We start from the raw sequence: 23,102 nt of genomic DNA on the forward strand, positions 1-23,102 counted from the left end.
GTGCAAGCAAAAAAATGTTTACTTTACGTATATCCTTTTCTTGAACTTTACAACAAGCAAGAAGTTCAACGTCTTATTAGGCTCTCACTGAGAAAGTGATTATATTTGGTAGATGCTTGGAAGAATAAAACTAAACAACGATTGTATTTCTAGATTGCACCTGAGTTTGCACCCTACCTATTATCTATATGTATGGTTTCCCTGTTATCTAGAAATCATGTTGAAAAGGTTTTATCTTCACTGGTGTTGGCATTATTTTATGCCTCCAGTAAGTTTGCTTGGGAACTTTCAAGTGAAAAAAATCACATTTTAGGAGAATATGAACACAAGTCTAGCCCCGTCGAATCAATTTAAATTTTTGAAGATGAAAATCTTGGAAACACTGCCTTATTCCTGCGAGGCCATGGAGGAATGTTATTTTCAAGATAATGAGTCTGGTTTACCATAATGTCATCTGACGATCTCGTTGAGGATTTATAAGGATCCTTCCGGCGGTATGCCAACATGATTTTTCTTTGATTTATGCCACTAGTTAATGTTCCCGCCAAGGTGGAAATCGCATACGTGCTATTCTGGCCACAACTTGCCGCGACTGCACGTTGGTCCTTTGATATTTGGCATTATCTTTCCTAAACATAATCAACTGCATGCCGTCTTCTCCCAGGCACAATTCAAGTGTCCTTGGAAATTCAGGCATGCATAGAAATCACCTCCAGTTATATAATATCGATTTTGACAATGTCACCTTTCCTGCGTTTTGTGATAATAGTTGCCTCCGTTTTTTCTCAACTTCTCAACAAGAATATGTAACGATTGTTTCCTTTGTGCATTTCCACGTTTTTGGTGTGATTCGCGATTGTAATCACCGCCAAACCGATATTCGTACACTTCATCGCATAGTACGTTCCATAAAAGAGGTTCCAATACTGAATCTTAGGGAAATTCTGCGTAACAGATTCTTCCCTGGCCCTTGATTCGTCTCTCATTATCGTAATATTTCCGGAAGTAATTCTTGATTACCAGAGTTAGGAACGTCCAATTTTGCTTAACTGTTCTTAATTCAGCCCCAGGTGGACCCAAGACCCTTGCTATCGTATTAACTATTAAGCGGATTTACCGAGGCTCACATATTGGCTTCCTCGCTGAACTGGAGAACACTAGTGTCTTTTCCATTTGGGCCTGGCCTTAACATCCAGTTTCCAAACTCTATTCGGGATTCCATCGACTCTCGGAGTATTGTTTTCTTCAATATGTACTCAACTGGTTTGCAGTTCCCGTAGGTATCGAAAAACACCTCGTTGGATCAGGGGCTGATACGATATGTACGATAGAAATTGCGCTCTTAATTCGATTAAGGCCGCCAAGCTAAATTAAAGCCTTGGTATAATTAAATTGTAAGACTTTAATACATTCAATTGAAGGTGTTGTAATCCGTGGTGGTCAGCAAATAACGAATGTAAACCAATAAACATCGGTCGCCGTTTTCATGCGGAAGTTTTTGTATAAATAACGAACCTATGGATTAATTCTTACTTCTATCTATCTATCTATCTTCAACTAGGGAATTTTCCCTATCTTCAAACGGGACTAGTGGCAGAAATCGGAAAGGAGAATGGAAAGTTCTGGGGTTCATGACTGAGATGTTCAAGACAAAGCCTGGAGAAAAGATTAGGAAAATGTGAACAATTGCACACGAATCTATCACATCTCCAATATCACCAAAAATAGAAGAATCTACCAAACGAAATGTCTGCAATAGATAAAGCTAGAAACAAGGTGAAATACCGGAAGCTGAGTACTTTGATTATACCCGAGTTTTGAATTCATTCATTCGCACGTTATACATTTTAAATATTCCTTGATATATAGTATGTATTTCAAATTTTCAACTTCGTCTTTTATATTAGCTCACATGTGATGATATTATCATATATACGTCTTAGAGCGCGATAAATTTACATGCAATACAAAATTTGACCTTCTATAATTTTGTTAATAATAGTTAGATTTCCTCCAAACTTTCCAAAATTGTACATTTTATTATTACTTTTAATGATGTATTTCTAGGATGCACTGAAGGATATTTTTCCTTAATTTTTTTTTTAAATATGGCAATATTCAATTTAGTTGAGCAGATAACAGAATGGGATGTATTTTGAGGCCTACATGTAGATGCACCACAGTGATTTTTTTTCAGAATTTTCGGTTGGGCAGTTTCTCAGGACACGTGTTATACTTTTCAGAGGACACATTTTGAATCCCTCCTCCCCAATGTTCTATCTACTATCGAAAATAAGACTAGTTTAAAAAATACTAATCTAATTCTTTCATTTTATATCTCACATGATCTTATTTTGTGAAAAAAAACCCTTCTGCAATGTATGGTGTTTTGTTTTACAAAAAACCTTGAAAAGGAAAGGAAAGTATCCGACTATAAACGATTCCAAAAAAGAGATGTTTCATACTATTATCCTTCGAAAAATGAAGGCGAATCCAGAGTTGACATGCATGGGTGCTACCGTAACCAATTCAGGTGAACATGAAAATAAAAAGTTGGAAGCGAGTCGTGAAACCGTAGAGATAAACAAGGTTGATTCATATCAACTTAAACCTTTGCAGAACAGTGAAATTACAGATGGGGCTTGTTTGCTTCCTAGCTTTTAATGAAATTTTGAGCCACTAGCACTCTCCTAACTTAAAAGAACAATAAAAAGTGGACTGAGAGGGATGAAGCCATTGCAGATGAGGTATAAGAATAGGTACATTAAAAGTATTCTCTGGTCGTTGCAAGCGGCGAATAAAGGGGGCCAAAACTCCGAGTTGAACAAGAATGAAGTTATTTTTCTTTTGAGATTTACCTTGCCTTGGTAAGAAACCGTAAAGCCGTGATCGCTTGACATTTTTTAAAGAATAAAGTTGTGAAAAATTGGTAGATATTTGCAACTTTCGCTGCCTCGTTGCTGTTCAAGCACAAAGCCTGCCATGAGGTCAAGTTAGGTTTGGACTGGTCGATTATGCGTATCCTCATTTAATGGTGGCTTACTTCCTTCTGGTTCCCGTTTAGGAATTATCTCTCGATTTCATCGGCTTCATTGCGTCCATTTTCCATGGTCAGAGGTGATGCTACTAGTGCTCTGTGTCATGTTTGCGTCAAAAATGTTATTTTATCCTTGCTTATCCTCAAATCCATGTCTTTTGCTTTTGACTCTATTTTTATTTTTTCTGTATTGTGGTAATCTCCGCGAGAATAAGAAATTTATTATCGCGATGATGATGGAAGTAAAACTTGCGTAAATAATAACTAATATAATATAAACACGTGAATTGTCTTTGGCAGCCATTTGTCGATTTGCATCTGTCGAACAGGTGGCTGTGTGCTGGGGAGCTCTTTGCTGAGACGGAGGGGTTCATGTGTGCCATTCAGGATGGCGTGGTCGCCACCCGAGCTTATAAAAAGCTCATCATGAAAGAACGGGTGGAGAACGACCAGTGCAGAATGTGTGGTTCGGCGTTAGAGACGTTGGACCATCTCATTTCTGGCTGTACTGTTATGGCACCGGTGCAATACATCACCAGGAATAATGCTGTATGTAAGGTTATCCATCAAAACCTTGCATATAAGCATGGGCTGATCACGGGAACATGTCCGGTTTACCGATATGAGCCGCAAGCAGTACTTGATAGTTCTGCTTACAGCATGTATTGGGACCGGCAAGTTCTGACTGATCGCCATACCGCACACAATAAGCCTGACGTACTGCTAGTTGACAAGACGGGTCGCTCCGCGTATATTATTGATGTTGCTATCCCCCATAATAGCAACATTGAACGGAAATACGTGGAGAAGAAGGTGAACTATGAGCCATTGGCTCGGGAAATCAAAGAAATTTGGCGTCTCGAGCGGGTGGTTGTAGTTCCCATAATATTGTCAGCTACAGGTATTGTACCTAAATCCCTCACGGCTTCCCTTGATGTCCTGGGACTTTCGCACAGTCTGGTTCAAACCATGCAGAAGTACACCATTCTGCATACGTGCTCGATGTTGCGGGGGGTACTCGACGGATTCTCCCACTGACCTACCACCGGCCACCACCACCAGTGCCCCTTTAGTTTTTAAGTAGGTAGGATCGTCCGAGTCTAAATGCTTGGCACTTAGTGCTAGTATTAGGTAAAATCCGGCATCTGCCGAGATTGTGATAATTCGGAAAATAATATAATAATAATCAGCACTGGCAATGCCAGCCGACGGGTGAGAAACAAAGTGCAGAGGGTTTACCGGAACTATGCCATCCCCTGTGAGACACCCGTTGTTGAAATTCTGGACACACTAAAACAGAAACTTTCTGTCATATGCAGTCGGTTACGGCGGTATGGCGAAAGTTATTCCAGACGTGTCCAGAATGCAACATACGCGAGGAACCAGCGGAGCTTTTTCAGATCTCTCAACGAATCCCAACAGAGCGCCCAGACAATACAGTTCTCGGTGACGGAAGCGAAAGAGTATTGGGGTGGACTTTGGGGGTTACCTGCCCAGCATGCTGAGCATGCTGAGTGGATCACCGCCGAAGGCACCCGCCATGTCAATACACCTGGCATGAATTTCGCGGATGTTACCGAAGAGGAAGTTCGACGAGCCATAAACAGCTCGAAGAACTGGAGGGGCCCAGGTCTGGATCGGGTGCAGAATTTCTGGTATAAGAAATTTACCAGCGTACACAGTCGGTTGGCACGCAGTATAAATGAGGTCATGAGTCGGCCGGAGGAATTTCCACCTTTCCTCACTGCGGGGACTACCTACCTTATCCCTAAGAAGGACACGGTGCAGGACCCCGCAGACACAAGACCGATCACTTGCTTACCAACCCTCTACAAATTCATCACGTCCATTATTAGTGGAAGGATCAATGCGCACCTCGAGACCAACAACCTTCTGTCCGAGGAGCAGAAGGGCTGCCGAGTTGGGTCAAGGGGTTGCAAAGAACAACTCATTATCGACTCGGTAGTTGTAGGACAAGCAACTAGAGGCCAAAGAAACCTCTTCAGTTGCTATATCGATTATGCCAAGGCTTTTGATAGCGTTCCGCATACCTGGCTAATCGACATCCTACATCTGTATCGCATTGATCCGAAACTAATAAAGTTTTTGGCGACAGTCATGGAAGGGTGGCATACCACCTTATCAGTCCGTACATCTGAGGGTGCTAATACCACAGAGCCCATCCGTATACGGAGGGGCATCTTCCAGGGGGATTCATTGAGTCCTCTTTGGTTTTGTATGGCACTGAACCCCCTTTCATGGCTACTGAATGATGCTAGAGGGCATGGTTTTGCAATAAAATATGGCCTACATGCTAAGTGCGAACTGACACACTTGATGTACCTAGATGACATCAAGCTGTATGCTGGTACTGACAACCATCTTAGAAGTCTGTTGAGAATAATAGACATGTTCAGCCGTGATATTCGGATGGAGTTTGGATTAGACAAATGTCGAATCCAAGCCATCCGCAAAGGTCATCACGAGCCGCATGCCGGACATAGCATTGGTGACCTCCACATCGAAGCTATGACCGAGACAGACTTCTACAAGTACCTAGGAATTCTGCAAGGAACCCATGCTCGAGTTGGTGATCTGAAGGAAGCTCTGCTGTCCGAATTCCTGCGACGTGTAAAGCTGGTGCTGAAATCGCATCTCTCGGGGAAGAATAAAATAAGCGCGTTGAATGTATTCGCTATCCCTTCACTGGCTTATGCATTCGGAATATTGCCGTGGACGAAGACCGACCTGGAAAACGTCCAGCGGCGGATACGGACAACTATGTCCAAATTCCGAATGCATCACCCAAAGTCTGCCGTGGAGCGGATGAACCTGCCTCGTGAGATCGGGAGGTAGGGGCGTGGTTGACGTGGCGGCACAACATCATCGCCACGTCGACTCGCTGCGCGCTTATTTTTACAGCAAAGAGCAGGCGAGTCCCTTGCATGCGGCTGTCTGTAAGGCAGACTGTGGACTGACTCCACTTAACTTGAAGGATCGATCTTTCAATCCTCTGAGTGGGGTGAAGTCGGACCAAGAGCGGATCGAGGAATGGAAGTCGAAGGCAATGCACGGTAAACACGTGAATTGTCTTTGGCAGCCATTTGTCGATTTGCATCTGTCGAACAGATGGCTGTGTGCTGGGGAGCTCTTTGCTGAGACGGAGGGGTTCATGTGTGCCATTCAGGATGGCGTGGTCGCCACCCGAGCTTATAAAAAGCTCATCATGAAAGAACGGGTGGAGAACGACCAGTGCAGAATGTGTGGTTCGGCGTTAGAGACGTTGGACCATCTCATTTCTGGCTGTACTGTTATGGCACCGGTGCAGTACATCACCAGGCATAATGCTGTATGTAAGGTTATCCATCAAAACCTTGCATACAAGCATGGGCTGATCACGGGGACATGTCCGGTTTACCGATATGAGCCGCAAGCAGTACTTGATAGTTCTGCTTACAGCATGTATTGGGACCGGCAAGTTCTGACTGATCGCCATACCGCACACAACAAGCCTGACGTACTGTTAGTTGACAAGACAGGTCGCTCCGCGTATATTATTGATGTTGCTATCCCCCATAATAGCAACATTGAACGGAAATACGTGGAGAAGAAGGTGAACTATGAGCCATTGGCTCGGGAAATCAAAGAAATTTGGCGTCTCGAGCGGGTGGTTGTAGTTCCCATAATATTGTCAGCTACAGGTATTGTACCTAAATCCCTCACGGCTTCCCTTGATGTCCTGGGACTTTCGCACAGTCTGGTTCAAACCATGCAGAAGTACACCATTCTGCATACGTGCTCGATGTTGCGGGGAGTACTGGACGGATTCTCCCACTGACCTACCACCGGCCACCACCACCAGTACCCCTTTAGTTTTTAAGTAGGTAGGATCGTCCGAGCCTAAATGCTTGGCACTTAGTGCTAGTATTAGGTAAAATCCGGCATCAGCCGAGATTGTAATAACTCGGAAATAAATAATGCCTTACTTGTCAGTACCAGAAAAAATAGCAGTATCACAAATATTTCGAGAGGACAATAAAGTGAGTTGTCAGTATTCATTAACGATCATGAGCAATAGAGAGGAACGTTCTAAAAACTTGTAAATCGTACTAAATCTGTTGAAGCTCTATTCCCTATCAATGCAGTGCTTCAGGACGCAACATATGGATATGATTTAAAGCTACTAATAAAAATAAAGCTATCGCCGAAGAGGTGGGGCACTAGGCTCTCAGCTTTATTGTCCTGGGTTTGAATCCTGGTCGTCATGGATGTTTGTGTCGGCCTTTATGCTTGCCTCGCTACTGGAAACATATCACTTGCACAGCTTTAAATATAATGATCATGAAATTGAAGCACTCCCCACAGAAAATTAAAATGTAAGCAAAAACAACAACAATAAACAAATAGCTGGGCTGATGCCCTATACCATACGAAGAAATGGATAGGATACACAGCAGTGATCTCTTGCGAAATGAAAATAAAATTAGAGTTATTCTGTGCGTTTCATGCATTTGTGTGTATTTGCTGCACACATGCTGCATCCGTTAAAATTGGGCAGATGGCTTTCAATATGAGTGAATGGGAGCGCAGTCGACTATCTTTGCGAAAACCGAAGAGGAAAGGCTTATCAGAAAATGATCGGAAATTGTGAAGCACATCCGATCTGCAATGTTTATACACAAAAGTTTCAGCAAAGGCGTAAAAAAGGAGCTTATGAAGCTTAAGGAACTTGATCGTATTTCCTTCTACAGGCGAACATGGAGAGCAACAGAAAATACGTGAAAAGCAGAAGTGTCCCTCACTGAGAGCATCGTAAACGCTAAACAGATCGCAGATAGCAAGTTGCAGATCAAACTCAGGAAAAAGCGAAAGGAAGCAGCAGCTATGCTTATTAAGCCGAGGGAAGGCAAGACCTCTGCAGAAGAACTAAGCGAGACCCGTTTTCGAATTAAGTCTGAAGACAGTGAAGTAGAAGTGTTTTCCATTCGGTGGAATTAGGTCCAAAGACAACAAATGAAGGTATGTTCTGGGAATCGGTCAAGCGGCTATTGGGAGAGAAAGCTCAAGTTTCTCACCTTGAAACTACATGTTCTTTGCAAATTCGATATCATGACTAACTCACAGAAAAGACCGTAGTAGAAGAGGCCATCAAACGCGAATATCTGGAGGTAACCAATGCTTGAATTGGTATCACCTCTGCGAATTCTCGAGGCCAAAAACTCGCCGTCGTGGAAGTTGCCAAGCAATACACGATGAAACTTCTTAACAATGGGGAAACTAGAATTGCCCGGCTAGTATGCGGAATAGGAATTTGGGCTATCTCAACAAGTGCTTCAGATAGTTAGATCACGTCTCTAACTTGCCGGGAACGTGACAGGAGGGCAGCATGGCGCAGATGTGGCAAAGAGCTAGAATGCGGCTAACATGATACGCACCCTAAGGATTAATATGCACGGGAATCCAGTTGTCCATGAATTCCTGGCGCACCTCGCTGCGAAGATAAAAGCTGATCTAGTGCTCATCAGTAGACAGTATTGCATCAGGGACCCAGCTTCATGGCACCCCGACTTTATCTGGGACGAACTGCCATCTGAGTGGAGGTGAAAGGGATGGCTTTGTCTAGATTTGTTGTTTAGGGATAACGTTTTTCAGCGTTTATCTAATGCCGAATGACACAATGCTGGACTTGCGTCATAGGTTTGATGCTCTGGACGACGCTGTCTTGCGCACGGAGTGGGGTATCCTGGTTGCGGAGATTTAAATGCCTAGGCATTTGAATGGGGCATGCCCCATTCAAAAGAGGGAAACGTTTCGTTGTTCAGACTGCGAAGGCAGGCTTCCTGCCATAACCTTTGCATCCGAATGACTGGTATCGTTGGTGAAAGGGTGGTGAGTTTTGGAAGTCTTCAATACATCGCGTTTGAAGTAGTTGACGCCACCTCTTAGCGCTCTTTCTGTGCGTGGAACGTCGCGAAAGTAAATACCGGGAGATTGGTGTAGGTGAGTCCGCGTTGAAGGGCACTTGTGAGGGTGGTCGCGCTGCAGCCTGTTATAGATTCAGTTAAGAATCTGATAACGGTAGCCTGCGGTGCTTCCATGCCTAGAAACGTGGTAAACCTTCTATGCATTGGTGGCTGGCGGAAATTGCCAAGCTCCAGAAGGAGTGTCACAAACTCCGCCGCTTGACGCAACGTCTAAACAATCGGGATAAAGCACGATGACAGAGTACAAATCAGCAAAGAGAAGACTACGAAGTGCAATAAACAGAAGCAAAACTCGCTGCTAGCAGGGCCTAGTCGATGAGATGAGATGAGTACCTGGTTATAAACTGGTAACCCCAAAAGTCAGGGTTCTGCGGAACCCTTCTTCCATTAAGGCTGAGCAGATGCATTGTGCTGTGCGGAGATTATTCCCTACATATCCCGTACGGGTTGACGACAGCAACATGGGAAGGCAATCTCTCTACGAAAAAAAAGCGCCAGGACCTGATAATATCCAGTCAGAGATGTACAAACATCAGTCAGACCTACTGTTCGGTACATTCAACGCTTGCCTCCAAGAGGACACTTTTCCTTCCCACTAGACGGTGGCAAGGCTTGTGCTGATCAGCAAAGGGAAAGGCGATTCTGAGTTGTCATCTGCACCTTTTATGCTTGGAACGGCCGGAAAAGGGCTTGAAAAGCTCCCTAATGAGCTAGACTCGCTGAAGCGATACGTGCTGCTGCAAACTTATCCCCAAGACAGTTCGTTTTTCTTAGCAGGCAGATCGACAGTGCATGCTGACATGCAGGTCGTGAATGCGGTTCATCAAGTAAAGGCACACAGCCGCCGATACCGACAAGTCGAGTTCCTTGCGTCACTTGATTTCAGAAATTTCTTCCGATTTTCTGGGGGATTATCTGAAAAACCGCTCTTTGCTCTATGAGACGGATGGAGGTAACGGAGGACCTCTAGAACGCTCCTAACGAGAGTCTGCTAGGATTCGACATGTCAGAAGAGTCGCGCCTAGTTGGTTATATAGATGATGTTGCAGCAATTGTTGTCGTTGTGCTTTTAAACAGACACAAATCAGAATTGGCATATTAAAGCGACAGATAAGCGAATGAAGAACTGCTCATAATTTCAGCCTTGTGCTGGAAAACACGAAGTAGCCATCGATCGATAAGTCGATAAACTCAAAACCAATGGTTGGATTGATACTCAACTCAAGGTAAACTTTTTCAAGCAAATCAAAGCAGTAGCGGACAAGGTTGCAACTGGAGTTCTGGGTAATAGCAAACATTGCAGGTCCTAGGTGACGCGGCGGACGGGGTCTGTTACTTTTGGCAAAGAGGGATATCGCGTTGCGGGTGATGTCTACCTATCGCACTGTCTCTGAACTGGCTGTGATAGTGATCGCAACAGTGAGTCCAGTTGCCCTTTTTGCTAAGGAGCACATATGCAATGGAGAAGACTCAAGGGAGAAAAAACCGAAACAAGAGGCAAATAGACTACAAGGCTTATTAGCAACTAAGGTGCGTAACTGAATCGGAAGCGTTGTGGCACTGATTATTTCCTTACTCATCTTCTAAGTGGGCACGGATTTTTTCAATCTTACCGGCACAAGATTGGGTAGGCACGATATCTTAACTGTGTGTGTTGCAATTGGGTTGTGGACGATATCGTTCATACTTTCTTTTCTTGTGGAAGGTGGAATGGCATTCGTCAACAACTTTATTTAAACACAGGGGATAACATTGTTGGGCAGATGCTATGGAGTGGTGACAGGTGGAGCCGACTTTGACATTACGTTCGGGTTCTCTTTGTTGCAAAGAAGATATAACTCGGTCGTTATAGGGGCTGAATAGCAGGGGATTCTTTTAACTAACAGCTCCTTTTTTCCCTAGCAAAAAAAATTAACTGTAAATCCTCTTCTCTTTTAGTTTACCGTAGATTAATAAAATTTTGCATTGATTTGCACTCACCTTCTACCAGTTCTATAGTAAAAGGTCAGCTCTTAGAAACTGTCTGAGCTTTCGTCAGCATGCGTCTTATGACTCGCCATCAGATTCTTTTAGTTTGTCAGATTTTAAATGAAGTACTATGCCAATGTTTAGGTCAGATACTTGAGGGTAAGTTGAATATAAAGGATTGATGATAGCGATTAAGTCATGTAGTGATGTCCCCATTTCTGTTATGGTTACAAGGTGAAATCAATGTTCTATTCTTTTCATAATGAGGCCGAGGGCAAGTTCACGGTAAGGCCATAGAAGATTTGAACAGGAGTTAGAATTTTTCGGAGAAACGCATAACGTTACAACCCACCTAGAGCTTTTTATAGGATCATTATATCTTTAAAGAGAAGGAATGCATTATTTATTTAACTTATCTTCTTCTCCTTTTTAGAAACCAAACAGGAATTGGAAGATCTCATGGCTGATATTAAGAAAACGGCGAACAAAGTTCGGGGTAAACTTAAGGTAACATTTGTTTGCAAGATATGCTTTTTGTAGAACTACTTACACTCTTCATTTCATCTTTCAGGGTATTGAGCAAAACATCGAACAGGAGGAACAAGCAAATAAATCCAGTGCTGATCTTCGGATACGAAAAACTCAACATTCAACTCTATCACGAAAATTCGTAGAAGTAATGACAGAGTACAATAGGACTCAAACCGATTACAGAGAACGGTGTAAGGGCAGAATACAGCGACAGTTAGAAATAAGTAAGTTACAATATCTTTCAATGTCTATAAGAAGTATTCTAACGAGCAAAACAAAACTAACATTTACCTTTCGTCATTCCCAGCTGGCAGAACTACAACAAATGAAGAACTAGAAGATATGTTAGAACAAGGAAATCCTGCAGTGTTTACACAAGGTGTAAGTATTCGCTTTATGACATATCCAAGAAAAGCGTTAAGCGGTCCCGAGACAAAGAAAATAGAACACATATGAAGGAATGAAAAGTAATGTTATTCATCCATCTTCATGTTACTGACTATTAGATACCATGACATTCATTTACACGGTTGGATAATGAGTCCTTTTTCTTTATACCGTTCCCTTGTGACTCGTGTGCAAAGGTTTCAGAGTAATCGCTAGAAAGTCTCATTAATAAAAATTTATTCTGACGATTACAAGGCATCCGTTCACTGGTAACATGACTTGCAAACGGTTTTGTTTGATTCTCGCGTGGAGATGTTGAGTTTTTTTAGGTTGCTTATTATTTATTTTTTACACTAAATTTAGCGACAGCGAAACGGCTTGAATGAATCAAATCGATTTTTTGTGCGTAGGAGTTATTTTTTACTCCCATTCGGTTCATTCATTCGTTTCTTTCTTGAATGAATGGATGTTTGCAGGGTACATATTTGTTTTTCGGGAACTCCCTCTTTTCCATTCAAAGGAACATTTCCTAGGAAATGAACATTGAGTATTTTCTATTGCGAATTTGACAATGTTCTACAACATTGTAGTACGCTAGCATTTTATTCATCAATGTTGAATATCAACAGATGCCTTTACATATGCGGAATCCAATTTGACATTTGACTCAACTTTACCTACGCAAATATAATGTTAGTCTCACCTTTAAACTCAATTTGAATGACTTTCTCCGATGGAATCGGATGGTATACAAAGGAAACTACGAACCCTTTCCTTTTTTCGATCCTTCAGTTTTTCGTTCTGTAATTGCAGCACACAATGTCACCATAATTTACATAGGAAGGAAAAAAGAATGATGTTCGAGGGAAATACTCGAGCAATGTAAACAAAGGATCCAACGCAAATTTGAAATTCGTCCTAGTTTTATTCAGTGTGACGGCACAATAAAAAATTCTATTCGCTTAAGAGCACTTTCAACACGTCCCGCACACTAACATAAATAACCACTTTTTCTATCCATTTTCACATATCTTAGGTCGCATTACTTTTCATTTATTCGTTCATTCATCTTTGTCGCTAAGGACCTGCCCCACTCTGTATTTCATGTGAGTCCTTCGTCATAGCCAAAAAGTGGGCGCTAAACAATTTAAAAGCATTACTTATGCATGTAAATTTATTTTCACCATTGTTGTTGTTTTATTGTACCGTTGTAGATTATAATGGAAACGCAACAAGCGAAACAAACTTTAGCAGATATTGAGGCACGACATGCTGACATTATTAAATTGGAAACCTCAATTAGGGAACTTCATGATATGTTCATGGATATGGCGATGCTTGTAGAGAGTCAGGTACTTTTCTATTTAACAAACTATAACTACACATATAGGACGGATACATATGCCTATAAAAAGAATATAGATCGATTTCTGCCTTACACGCTGAGAGAATCGATAGGTCAAATGAAATTCTTTTGTCGAGAAGGCATCTAACATCGAAAATTGGGTCATTTCCTTTCAATTTATCACGTGCAGAGCTCATTAGAGTTTTTTTTAAAGGTTCCTGTTGTGGAGTCCGCAACTTGTTGAATTTAATGGATTTGGAACAGCTTATTCAAACACTAAAATATTATGCAAGGATTAGTATCCTGGAAAATGAATTGAACATCACTCAGAACTTTTACAAGTATTATGATGAATAAGAATCGCTAATTACTACAGCTGGTATTGATTTGATAATCCTCTAATTAAATTAGAATTCGATAGAAGCATTGGTGCGAAGATAAGTTGGAGCGGTTGATACGTGTCATAATCAGCCAGACGGAGATGAAGTCAGAAAAGGAAAATTCTTCTAATTAGAGAAATTCAGCCCAAGGAGGAGTTGAAATGGTTTATGGTGGAGGTCCTTGAGATAATTATCTCTATAATTAAATTAATAAATTCGAAACCACAAGGGATTGTCGTCAGATGCATTGTCGGTTTCTATATTCAGGGCAAACGTTGTTGAGAAAGACAATATGTCGTGAGGGAAGAGTACCTGGCACAGTAAATCCATTTCATCTGTTGAATTGATGCGCTAGTGAGGATTCACTCGGATATTCACAGCAAACACGCTATACATCTTTAGTTTTATTTCATCAGCAGCCATGAATGAAATTTCTGTAATGAACGTTTGCTTTGTGCAAAGTATGTGAGTTGAATGAAATTTGGTTTCATTCTATTTCAAGTATGAGTGCACCGGTATGTTCGCTCGGTTTTATTAATGAAAACGAACTGTTGTCTCTGAGGTTGTACAAGAATGAAGGGCATTAACAAACCCGTAGGGTTTCCTGCTTATTTCATCTAAATACGTATTTCAGGAGCTATGATAACATTGACTTATACTCTGGGAACAACAATTCATAAAAAATACACGCTTGCCTAGAGGTAAGGTTCGCTAGTGACGTGAGAAATTGTCTAGGATTCCAGATAATCTTCGTGTTTTTTCGTTTGTACTGCTAATTCATGACCTCTCTAAGAAGAATAATCCATTGTGTCAAGCGGAGATATTAGCTTAAAAGTTCTCGTGCAGTTGATTGTTACTAATTACAGAATGAAACAGCTAAGCAGAAAATGACAAATGTTGATCCTTCTCACATTTTGTTTGTTTTGTACGCGTTTACGCACAGAGTGTTGGACTCTCGCAAGAGTACGCCGTTGGACTACCACCATGACATACGTTTGGTTCAGTCACGGATTTAAATTGTCGAGGAGCCACGCAGTCCAGGCTTAAGTTCTTTAGAAAGAAGGGCGTCGGGAATAACTCCCGCGATCACCATCACGGCGAGTTTGGAGATAGTACTATAATCAGACGCCACTTGTAAAGCCACATCTCTGCACTTTGGCAAGGCACTTACGATGCGCCTCCTTATCAAAGCATCAGTTCATATTTCCGCGCCGTAGAGCATAACGGACTGCGTTGCTCCTATAAGCAGACGTCTCCTAGTAGATAAAGAGCGCCCAGCATTCGTCATTAGCCGATTCAGCGTTGAAACTCCAGCTGCAGCCCTGTCTGCTGCAGCGTTCATTTGCTTGAAGAAGCTCATCTTTGAGCCAAGCATTAAACTTATTCTCAACTTTCTTGGGGATAAGTATCCAGCAGCGCGGATCACTTCAGGGATCCTACTCCTGATAAGTCTTTCGAACACGAAATAAATACTCATAGTATGGTGTCCATGAGACATTGCATAACTTTTGCAGCGTTACGTAGATTGGATGTTGAGTGGAAATAATCTAAAATTTGCTGTTATGGTTGTTTTTGTAAGACATTTTGAGGCAATAAGTATGTACGCCCGCACAAGATCTAGGGTTGAAAAATCTTGCACCTTTGATTTGTGGTACTGGGTGCCAATTCGGAGAGATGACAGACCGCAGTGCCTCCACTCTTTGTTCTTTTTGGGCGCTAAGTGTAATGAATTGACTTTTTGAAAGCTTACAGATGCCCTGTTAGACATTGAAATTTGGCATTTGCAACTTTTAGATCATCGGGGATAAAAAGCCTGGGTCTTTTTTTAATGAGTGAACACGTCGTTTTAATATTGATCTAATGAACACACATCTGGGATTTTTTCAAGTTGTTGTTTAAACTCGTCCTCACCCGAAAAGTAAAGCGAGACAGTTTATCAGCATTATTGAATGAATTGATTTCTGAATGTAAGCCAGCTGGGATTATGATTGTTCTCAAAAAATTCTAAAATTTCACTTTGTTGGAGTGAAATGAAAATAGCTTTGCATTAAAAAACTTCTAAAATCGTGCCTGTTGTGGGAAGGACAAGGAGAGCGTAATCTTCTCAGATCGTCAGAGCCAATCCGTAGCGTTTACGAAGGATAGCAGTTTTGTCCATAATTTCACTCATAACAGAGGGAAACATTACTGACACCAACATCACCAAGTCATCGGCATACGCCATACGCCATCCATCAGTATTAACCAAAACACCACAGAGTTGCCGCCACCCTGGGCTCGTCCCTCTGTTCACAGCTTTGGTTAAGTGGCTACTTCCAGGATCAGATTTTATTATTCTAGTTCTTAACATAGATGCCATCCAATTCGTAAGAAACATTTCTAGTCTTATTCTTGTTGGAACTTTCTTGATTTCTTTGGTACTAAGTTCTTGAAAGCTCCCTCTATATCCTCGAAAGCAACTAAGGTATGTTGAAGGTTTTCTGTAGTTTTGCCTTTGAGGCAGAGTTGCTGAGATTCGGAGAAAGGCGTCCTCTTCGAGATTATCCTTAATTGGATGTTCAGGAAGCGTTCTAGAGTCTTCAATACGGAAGAGGTGGGGCTTCGCAGATTCATGTTCGCGACTGTCTGCTTTCGGTATGAAAACGAAATAGAGGAGACTTATATGCGGAGAAGTTTTCTATAACCTACCTGATTTTATCCTCGGTAATTGCCAATTGATAATTTCACAGGACTGGAGCTGAAAAACATCCAGCTGTATTTTTGATCAAACAATCTCCAGTTCTCCACTTTGAAAGTCCCGTTATCGATTAGCAGGGTGATATCCACCAGGCACTTCCACCTAACCGTCCGTGGGGAAATTGAAGTTTGGTGTACTACCTCTGCTACCCATGGGCTTGTATGAATGATTTTGGGCTGGCCCAAAGTATATGCCTCGCGTCGGCGTTGCAGCCTATTAACAGAATGGCCTCCGTTATTGCGATGATGAACGTCAAATTGAGTGGCTGGTCGGTTGTGTTTCCTTACGTATGAAAATCCTTGGTCCAGGTCGAGTTATCGATCTTCATTTTCTTCAAGATCTCGTTGGCGACGACTGAGTCCTAATTTTTGTAAAAAAGGTTTGAGGCTAATGGAGATTTATACCTAAATGGTAAATGTGTTAGGTGAATTTGTTCCTTCGAAAACAATGACTTACAAATGGGCTGATGAATTTAAAAGAGTTCGTACCAGCATTGAGGAGGATTCACGTGCAGGACTCCCAAAAAGTGCATCAAATTCAGAAGACATAAAAAAAATACAGGATATGGTTTCGGAAAATCATTGAGTGATACTGAGAAATTAGTGGAGGCTATAGGTGTCAGTGAGCAGTGCAAGTTTCAGCAAAATTTGGATCGTATAAGGAGAAAACAGGTTTTTGTGCGTCGATTGGACATGGATCTATCGGCGTGATTCTGAATTGAAACAAGAGGCTAAGGATTGGTAGGTGTCCACTTGAATTTTCAGCACCGAAGCGAGCTTGTGAACAGAAATCAGCTAAAAACATATTAGGGTCAGTATTTTGGGATGGCACAGGAATTTTGCTAGTGGATTACCTCCAAACTGGTTAAACAATAAACCAAGATTATTACTGTAACTTTTTGGGCCAGCTGAATATGAAAATTGATGTGAAGAGGACCGGTTTGCAGAAGAAAATAGCGAATTTCGCGATAAGACAAACCACCTGTTCATACAGATCGGAGAACCATAGCTAAAATCATGGAATTACAGTACAAATTGTTGTAACATACAACCTATTCGTCAGCTTTAGCTGCCTTAGGTTTCTAACTGCTTCTAGGCCTAAAAAAAATTACGTGGATATCGATTATCATCAAATGAAGATGTAATAGCTGCGTTTTGCATGGACCGGAAAAGACGGTAATCACTTGGTGCCAGGTCCAGACTATACGGTGGGTGCAATAGGACATCCCATCCGAGCTCCTGTAGCTTCTGGCGGGTCATCAAAGATGTGTGAGGCAGAGGGTTGTCCTGATGGAACACAACACCATTCCTATCGATCAATTATGCTCGCTTCTGGTCAATCACCTGTTTCAAACGGTCTAGTTGCTCACAGTAGAGGACCGAATTGAGGGTCTGGCCCCAGTGGATGATTCCCTTCTAATCCCACCAAACACCCAGCAGAAACTTCCTGGCCGTCAATCCGGGCTTGGCGATGGTTTGGGCCGGCTCGCCGCCCTTCGACCACGATCTTTTTCGCTGGAGGTTCACGTACGTGATCCAGTTTTCATCACCAGTCACCATCCGCTTCAAAAATGGATCGAATTCATTTCGTTTCAGCAGTGCATCGCAGGCGTTAATTCGGTCAGAGAGATTTTTTTGCGCCAACTCGTGTGGTTCTCAAACATTCAGCTTTTTTGGAATCCAATCTTCTGCAAATGGTTCCAAACGGTTTTATGGTCTATACCCAGTTCCTGGCAAATCGAGCGAATGCACACATGCCGGTTTACTTGGATGATTTCGACAATTTTATCGGTTTCTACGACGATTGGCCTAGCAATACTTGCGGCATCCACTACACCAGAATGAAATCGATCGAACCAACGCTATGCTGTGCGAATCGTTACAATATTGGGCCCATAAACTTCACAAATTTTTTCGACCGTCTTCGTTGCAATTTTACACTCGTCGTATAGTATGACCCGATGCGATAATTACAATACAAGATATGTTTAATTATCGCCATCTATTCACAAAATACGGCATTTCTTTTTCCCCAACTCAATATGTAATATTAGGACACGGAAAGAATCAAAACAGGGGATACATCCCATTTGTTCCCCTTTTTCATCCAGAAGATGCTCGAAGGCCATTCCGACAGCATGGCCTCAACGTTGGTCCACACCTTCGGTGTTAGTTTGCCGCTACCATAATTACCATCCACCAACACGACCCATAAGTGGCACGTGACACGTAGCTGAAGGGTTTCGTAATGCGTGCTCTGACGGCCGTTGCTGTTCGGTAGGTTTCTCCTTTTGGAGGTTTTCAAGCCATTTGTTGTTGTATTCCTCGACAATTGCATGGTATTTAGCAAAGTCTTTTTCGTCGTCTTCATCTTTCATCCGGTTCCGGCCACCAGGGTAAAGGTGTTAATTGAAACTAAATGTGCTCAAGCTATTCAGAGTCCTCATACTTGAGGCCAAGCTCCTCCTTGGCCACGTAGCCCCCGGCATGTACTTTTTCACTTTGTATTGAAGTTTAATTATCATCTCTTACAATAAAGAGAAAACGGTCCCCGAGCTTTTACTCTTAAGGAGGGAAGATGTGTCCAACACAATACGAATTTTCAAGCGGTATTAGGTTCCAAATTCAACCCTAGATCCTAGTTTGGAAAAAAATAATTTTAAACAGTTTAAGACATATATATTCTATCTAACGGAAAGACTGCTCTTCCAATAGTTTTCAGAATCAACGTAATAAATTGAAGCGAAATGGCCCATTTTCATTATTTACACAAATATCTAATTCCTAGACAATTTTATAATCGATCAAATTATTTTATCTATTTATTTCTATAAATCCAAAACAAAATCTATTAAAATAATGCCATCAGGGCGAAATGATAGATCGTATAGAATATCATGTTGAGCACGCCATGGACTATGTCCAGACGGCGACACAAGATACGAAAAAAGCACTCAAATATCAAAGTAAAGCACGTCGGGTAAGTTTCTTTTTATCAGAATTTACTAATGTATTTTTTCCGTTTTCTTTTTTTTCCGTTTGTTTTCGTAACTATTTTGTCCTTATCCAATTTTCCCTATGATATCCTTATCAATTCCAATCCTCCATTTATGGTGTTTTTTTTAATTTAATAATTTTTTTTTTGACTTAAATATTAACCGTATTTGATTTGATACCAAAAATGCATGGTGCCTGTTTGTATTGTCGTTGTTTGTTTTATTTATTTTCTTCGATTGGATATTGCTTGCCTGTGTGTTGCATGTTGCTTTCGGAACGGGTTCTTTATCGATATATAACCACTTTTCGAATTTCTTGCACTTGGTGTTATAATTTTTTTCGACCTCACTAAAAATTGCTATTTAAATTGACACATTAAAATGTTTTCTTAAACAATTTCTACTATACTGAATGAAACTATTTCCTTCGTATGAAAATAATAATATTTTTCCATTACTGAACAACAAAAATCGGAATGTAAAAATCTCGTCACGTTTGTGAAATTTCTCCTATAAATAAACAAAAACTCTCTTCGAACACTCCAATAATAATACTTAATTTGGACTGTACAAAAACTTGTACTTCGCTAAAACTTCACTGTCTCTAAAAAACTGGAAAATCGAAATCCTAAAATTGATCCCTTGTCCCGTCACAAATCACCTACTCCTTTTCCTTAAGGTTCATTCACTTTGTGAACGAATGTCATACCGAAACGTCCGTACATGATCATCGAACATTTATGTTACACAATCATAAACAACATACATTCACCAACACTGCAACATGAAATAATGTTGCAAAAAAGGGAGATTTAGTGGATCGTATCGAAAACCATGTTGCCGAAAGTGCCGGCTACGTTACGAGCGGTCAGTTCGAACTCGAGAAAGCTCGAGAGTATCAGTCAAAGGCTAGAAAGGTACGCGTTGTAAATTTCAATTATTTTTCTTACAGGAATTTTATAATAAATGTGTATCATAATTCGAAGTATATAAAACAGATGTACTCTAACAATTTTATATTCCAAATTAAAATTCAAATATCTTTGAAGGCAGAGTATCTTAGTTTCAGCAAAGTGCATGCGCGTAAAGTACCTTAAGATAAGTGTGACATTAACAATCTAATTTCAGTATGGTCCCCTCTAGAAAATCATGATGGTTTAAGCATGAACGAAGCGAAATCTTAGAATCCTAAGTATATGTTAAGAAAAATCTGGGACTTTACCAAAAAAAGATATGACTTTAATTCTATGGTATGCTGGCTTCAAATCTGCTGTACCAACCAATAGTGTCAAAAGTATTCCTTAGAATTTTTCAGTAATAAATCGTTTTCTTCTTAGTATCTATTTGATTATTAAAATATGTAATCATTAATAGATGAGTATTCTCCTGAGTGTTTTCCTGTTAACAGGCTTCTTTTCGCAAAACAAATTTTCTGAGCATAGAGTAACTATCAAACCTGACCTTTCTTCAAAAGAAATTCTTTGAAAGGGTCAATGTAACTTTCCAAAGTAATGTACCGACAGCCGACAGGAAGCAATTAAATCTGAACTGGCGAGGTAGACCATTTGTTTCCTAGAGCAAGAAAATGATATACATTTCCCGCCCATTATAGATTGGGTGGAAAATATCTACCACTTATTCCGGGTCGCTTGCTAGGCACGTGAGCTATGGTAATTGTATTAATAATTTTCAAGATTTTCTCTTTTTCTGTGTAGTTAGTCACGGAATTTGATTTGGCTTCTGAAATTTGAGAGGTCACGACCTGCGTAGAATTTTGGGAAGAGCTTTCTAATCGGAACTTTTTAGCTATATCTGCCAGTAACTTTATAAAGTTAATGTTTTCTTCTCCTTATTTCGGATAAGCCCTTCGAACTATTTCGTCTGTTGATCCTGTTTCACATCGTACGTAATGAAATTTCAATGTATTTCTGAATTTGATCTGTTGACTAACAATTCGTGAAACAAATTCTAATAATAGTGCTCAGAAGCTGTAGCTTCTCCCCCACCATACACACACAATACATATTAGTGTCAGATCAAAACTCTCTAAGCAAACCTTAACATCACTGATTACTTAGCATGAGTATAACTTAGTACCTTCGAGATGCCTTGTGACTACAAACAGTGCTATATCGTCAGTATGACCAACCATCTTGGCTTCCTCCGAGACTGGAAGATTAAGTACATCGTTGTGCATGATATTCCACAGCAGTGGGCCCAATACGCAGCCATGCGGGCCACGGGTCCCCTTTTATTAAATAACTATCGGTGGTAGTAGCGAGGTAGACGCGAATACTAATACTTCCCAGGAATTTCCGTATCAGATTCCAATTGACCAAATTGAATGTTTCACGTCCGGAGGCACCACCACTACCCTTCTCGTGAATTGCTAAACCAGTAACCAATTTGATGGCATTAATGGTTGATCTGACCTTACGGAACTCATACTACCGATCTGAAAGGCCTTCTTGGCTCTCGACAACCGGGAGTAATCTATTATAGATTACCCACTCTAACATTTTCCACACAGTGTCCAGAAGATATATGGGTTTGTATGAGGATGGTTCATTTTGAGGTTTACCAGACTTAGGCAGCAGTACCAGCTTCTGTCGTTTCGATTCCGGCGAAAATGTCCGGTGTGGATTTTACGGCAAGCCTAAGGGCCTTATTCGATATTCCGCCCAGGCTCATGTTTTTACTATCTCCAATTCAGCGCCAGGTCTCCAGCAGCTCGTTTCTGGTAACTGGTGGAATTGCTGTCACATTTAGAGGTCGCTGGAAGCTGTCCGCATTTTTCTCTTGCTGGGGGAATAACTGGATGATTCCCAGAAAGAGGACAAGGCACGTGATTTGCGGAGATGAACGATCTCTGAGTCGTCCCATCACCATTCTATAGGCACTCTCATGCGGGTTTACGTCCGTTACTGTGCACAGCTCCTTAAAGTATTTGTTCTTGCTCCGCTAGGTGGCGAACTTGAGGGTTTTGTGTGTGGCATGTTTTTTTTTTGCCCCTGATCGATTCTACCTACCCCTCTGGGCGGCTCGTCTGGCTTGGTGGCAGGCTGATCGAAGGCTCACTAGTTCAGTATTCCACCAGCAATTTGACTTTCTACTGGTGAATGAGCAACAGGTTGGTCGAACTACACCTCTGTGAAGGTCTACTCATCTAAAGCTTTAGCAGACCAGCCTGACATCTTTCTCCATTTCAGGCATGATATTTATCTGCCCGGTGGTTCCACACACAGCTCAAAGAAGATTGCCTGGTGATCGCTGTGGGTGTAGCGTTCCCTGACGCACCAGGACATACCACGCGCCTGTGCAGGGCTGACAAAGGTTAGTTGTACACTCGAGCAAGACCTTCCTTTCCGAAAGGTGCTTACAGCAAATTCGTTGGCCAGAAATATATTTAACTTCGCAAAAGATTTTAATAAATTGCGCCCCCTTACATTTGCTTCTCTGCTACCCCACTGAAGGGCACATGCGTTGAAGTCATTGACAATGACCTTTGGATTTCGTCCTCATTCGTCAAGAACAAGATTGTAAATCATTTCCATATACAAAGCCTCTGGCTGTCTAATTCGCAGTACATTGTATGGCTTTCGAACGCACTCTTATATCATCGCTCCATCAGTCGAATCTGTGACCAATATGCCAATGTGACGGTTTCTACACGGTTAACTTATTCCATTTACATCTTAGATTCCTAGGTGGCCAGCTCAAGTAAACCCAGCGCAACCC

The 23,102-nt window shown here is 41.5% G+C and overlaps 1 protein-coding gene across 4 annotated transcripts in view; it reads left to right on the forward strand.

Moving 5' to 3' along the window:
* Positions 1–23,102, forward strand: part of LOC119647207 (syntaxin-1A) — a 212,770-nt gene that overhangs the window by 130,551 nt on the left and 59,117 nt on the right. For 3 of the 4 annotated variants that reach the window (XR_005248812.1, XR_005248811.1, XM_038048029.1), the window contains exons 3-7: positions 11,423–11,496; positions 11,561–11,744; positions 11,828–11,901; positions 13,122–13,259; positions 19,238–19,348. Coding sequence is in view for 2 of the 4 variants with exons in the window: in XM_038048029.1 (XP_037903957.1) it covers positions 11,423–11,496; positions 11,561–11,744; positions 11,828–11,901; positions 13,122–13,259; positions 19,238–19,348 (581 nt within the window). In the remaining 2 variants the exon portion in view is untranslated. Of the gene's footprint in view, positions 1–11,422; positions 11,497–11,560; positions 11,745–11,827; positions 11,902–13,121; positions 13,260–19,237; positions 19,349–20,170; positions 20,282–23,102 lie in introns of all 4 variants that reach the window. The other variant, XM_038048030.1, reaches the window with a different exon arrangement.

Source organism: Hermetia illucens, chromosome 1, assembly GCF_905115235.1.
Source record: "Hermetia illucens chromosome 1, iHerIll2.2.curated.20191125, whole genome shotgun sequence".
Classification (NCBI taxonomy): Eukaryota; Metazoa; Arthropoda; class Insecta; order Diptera; family Stratiomyidae; genus Hermetia; species Hermetia illucens.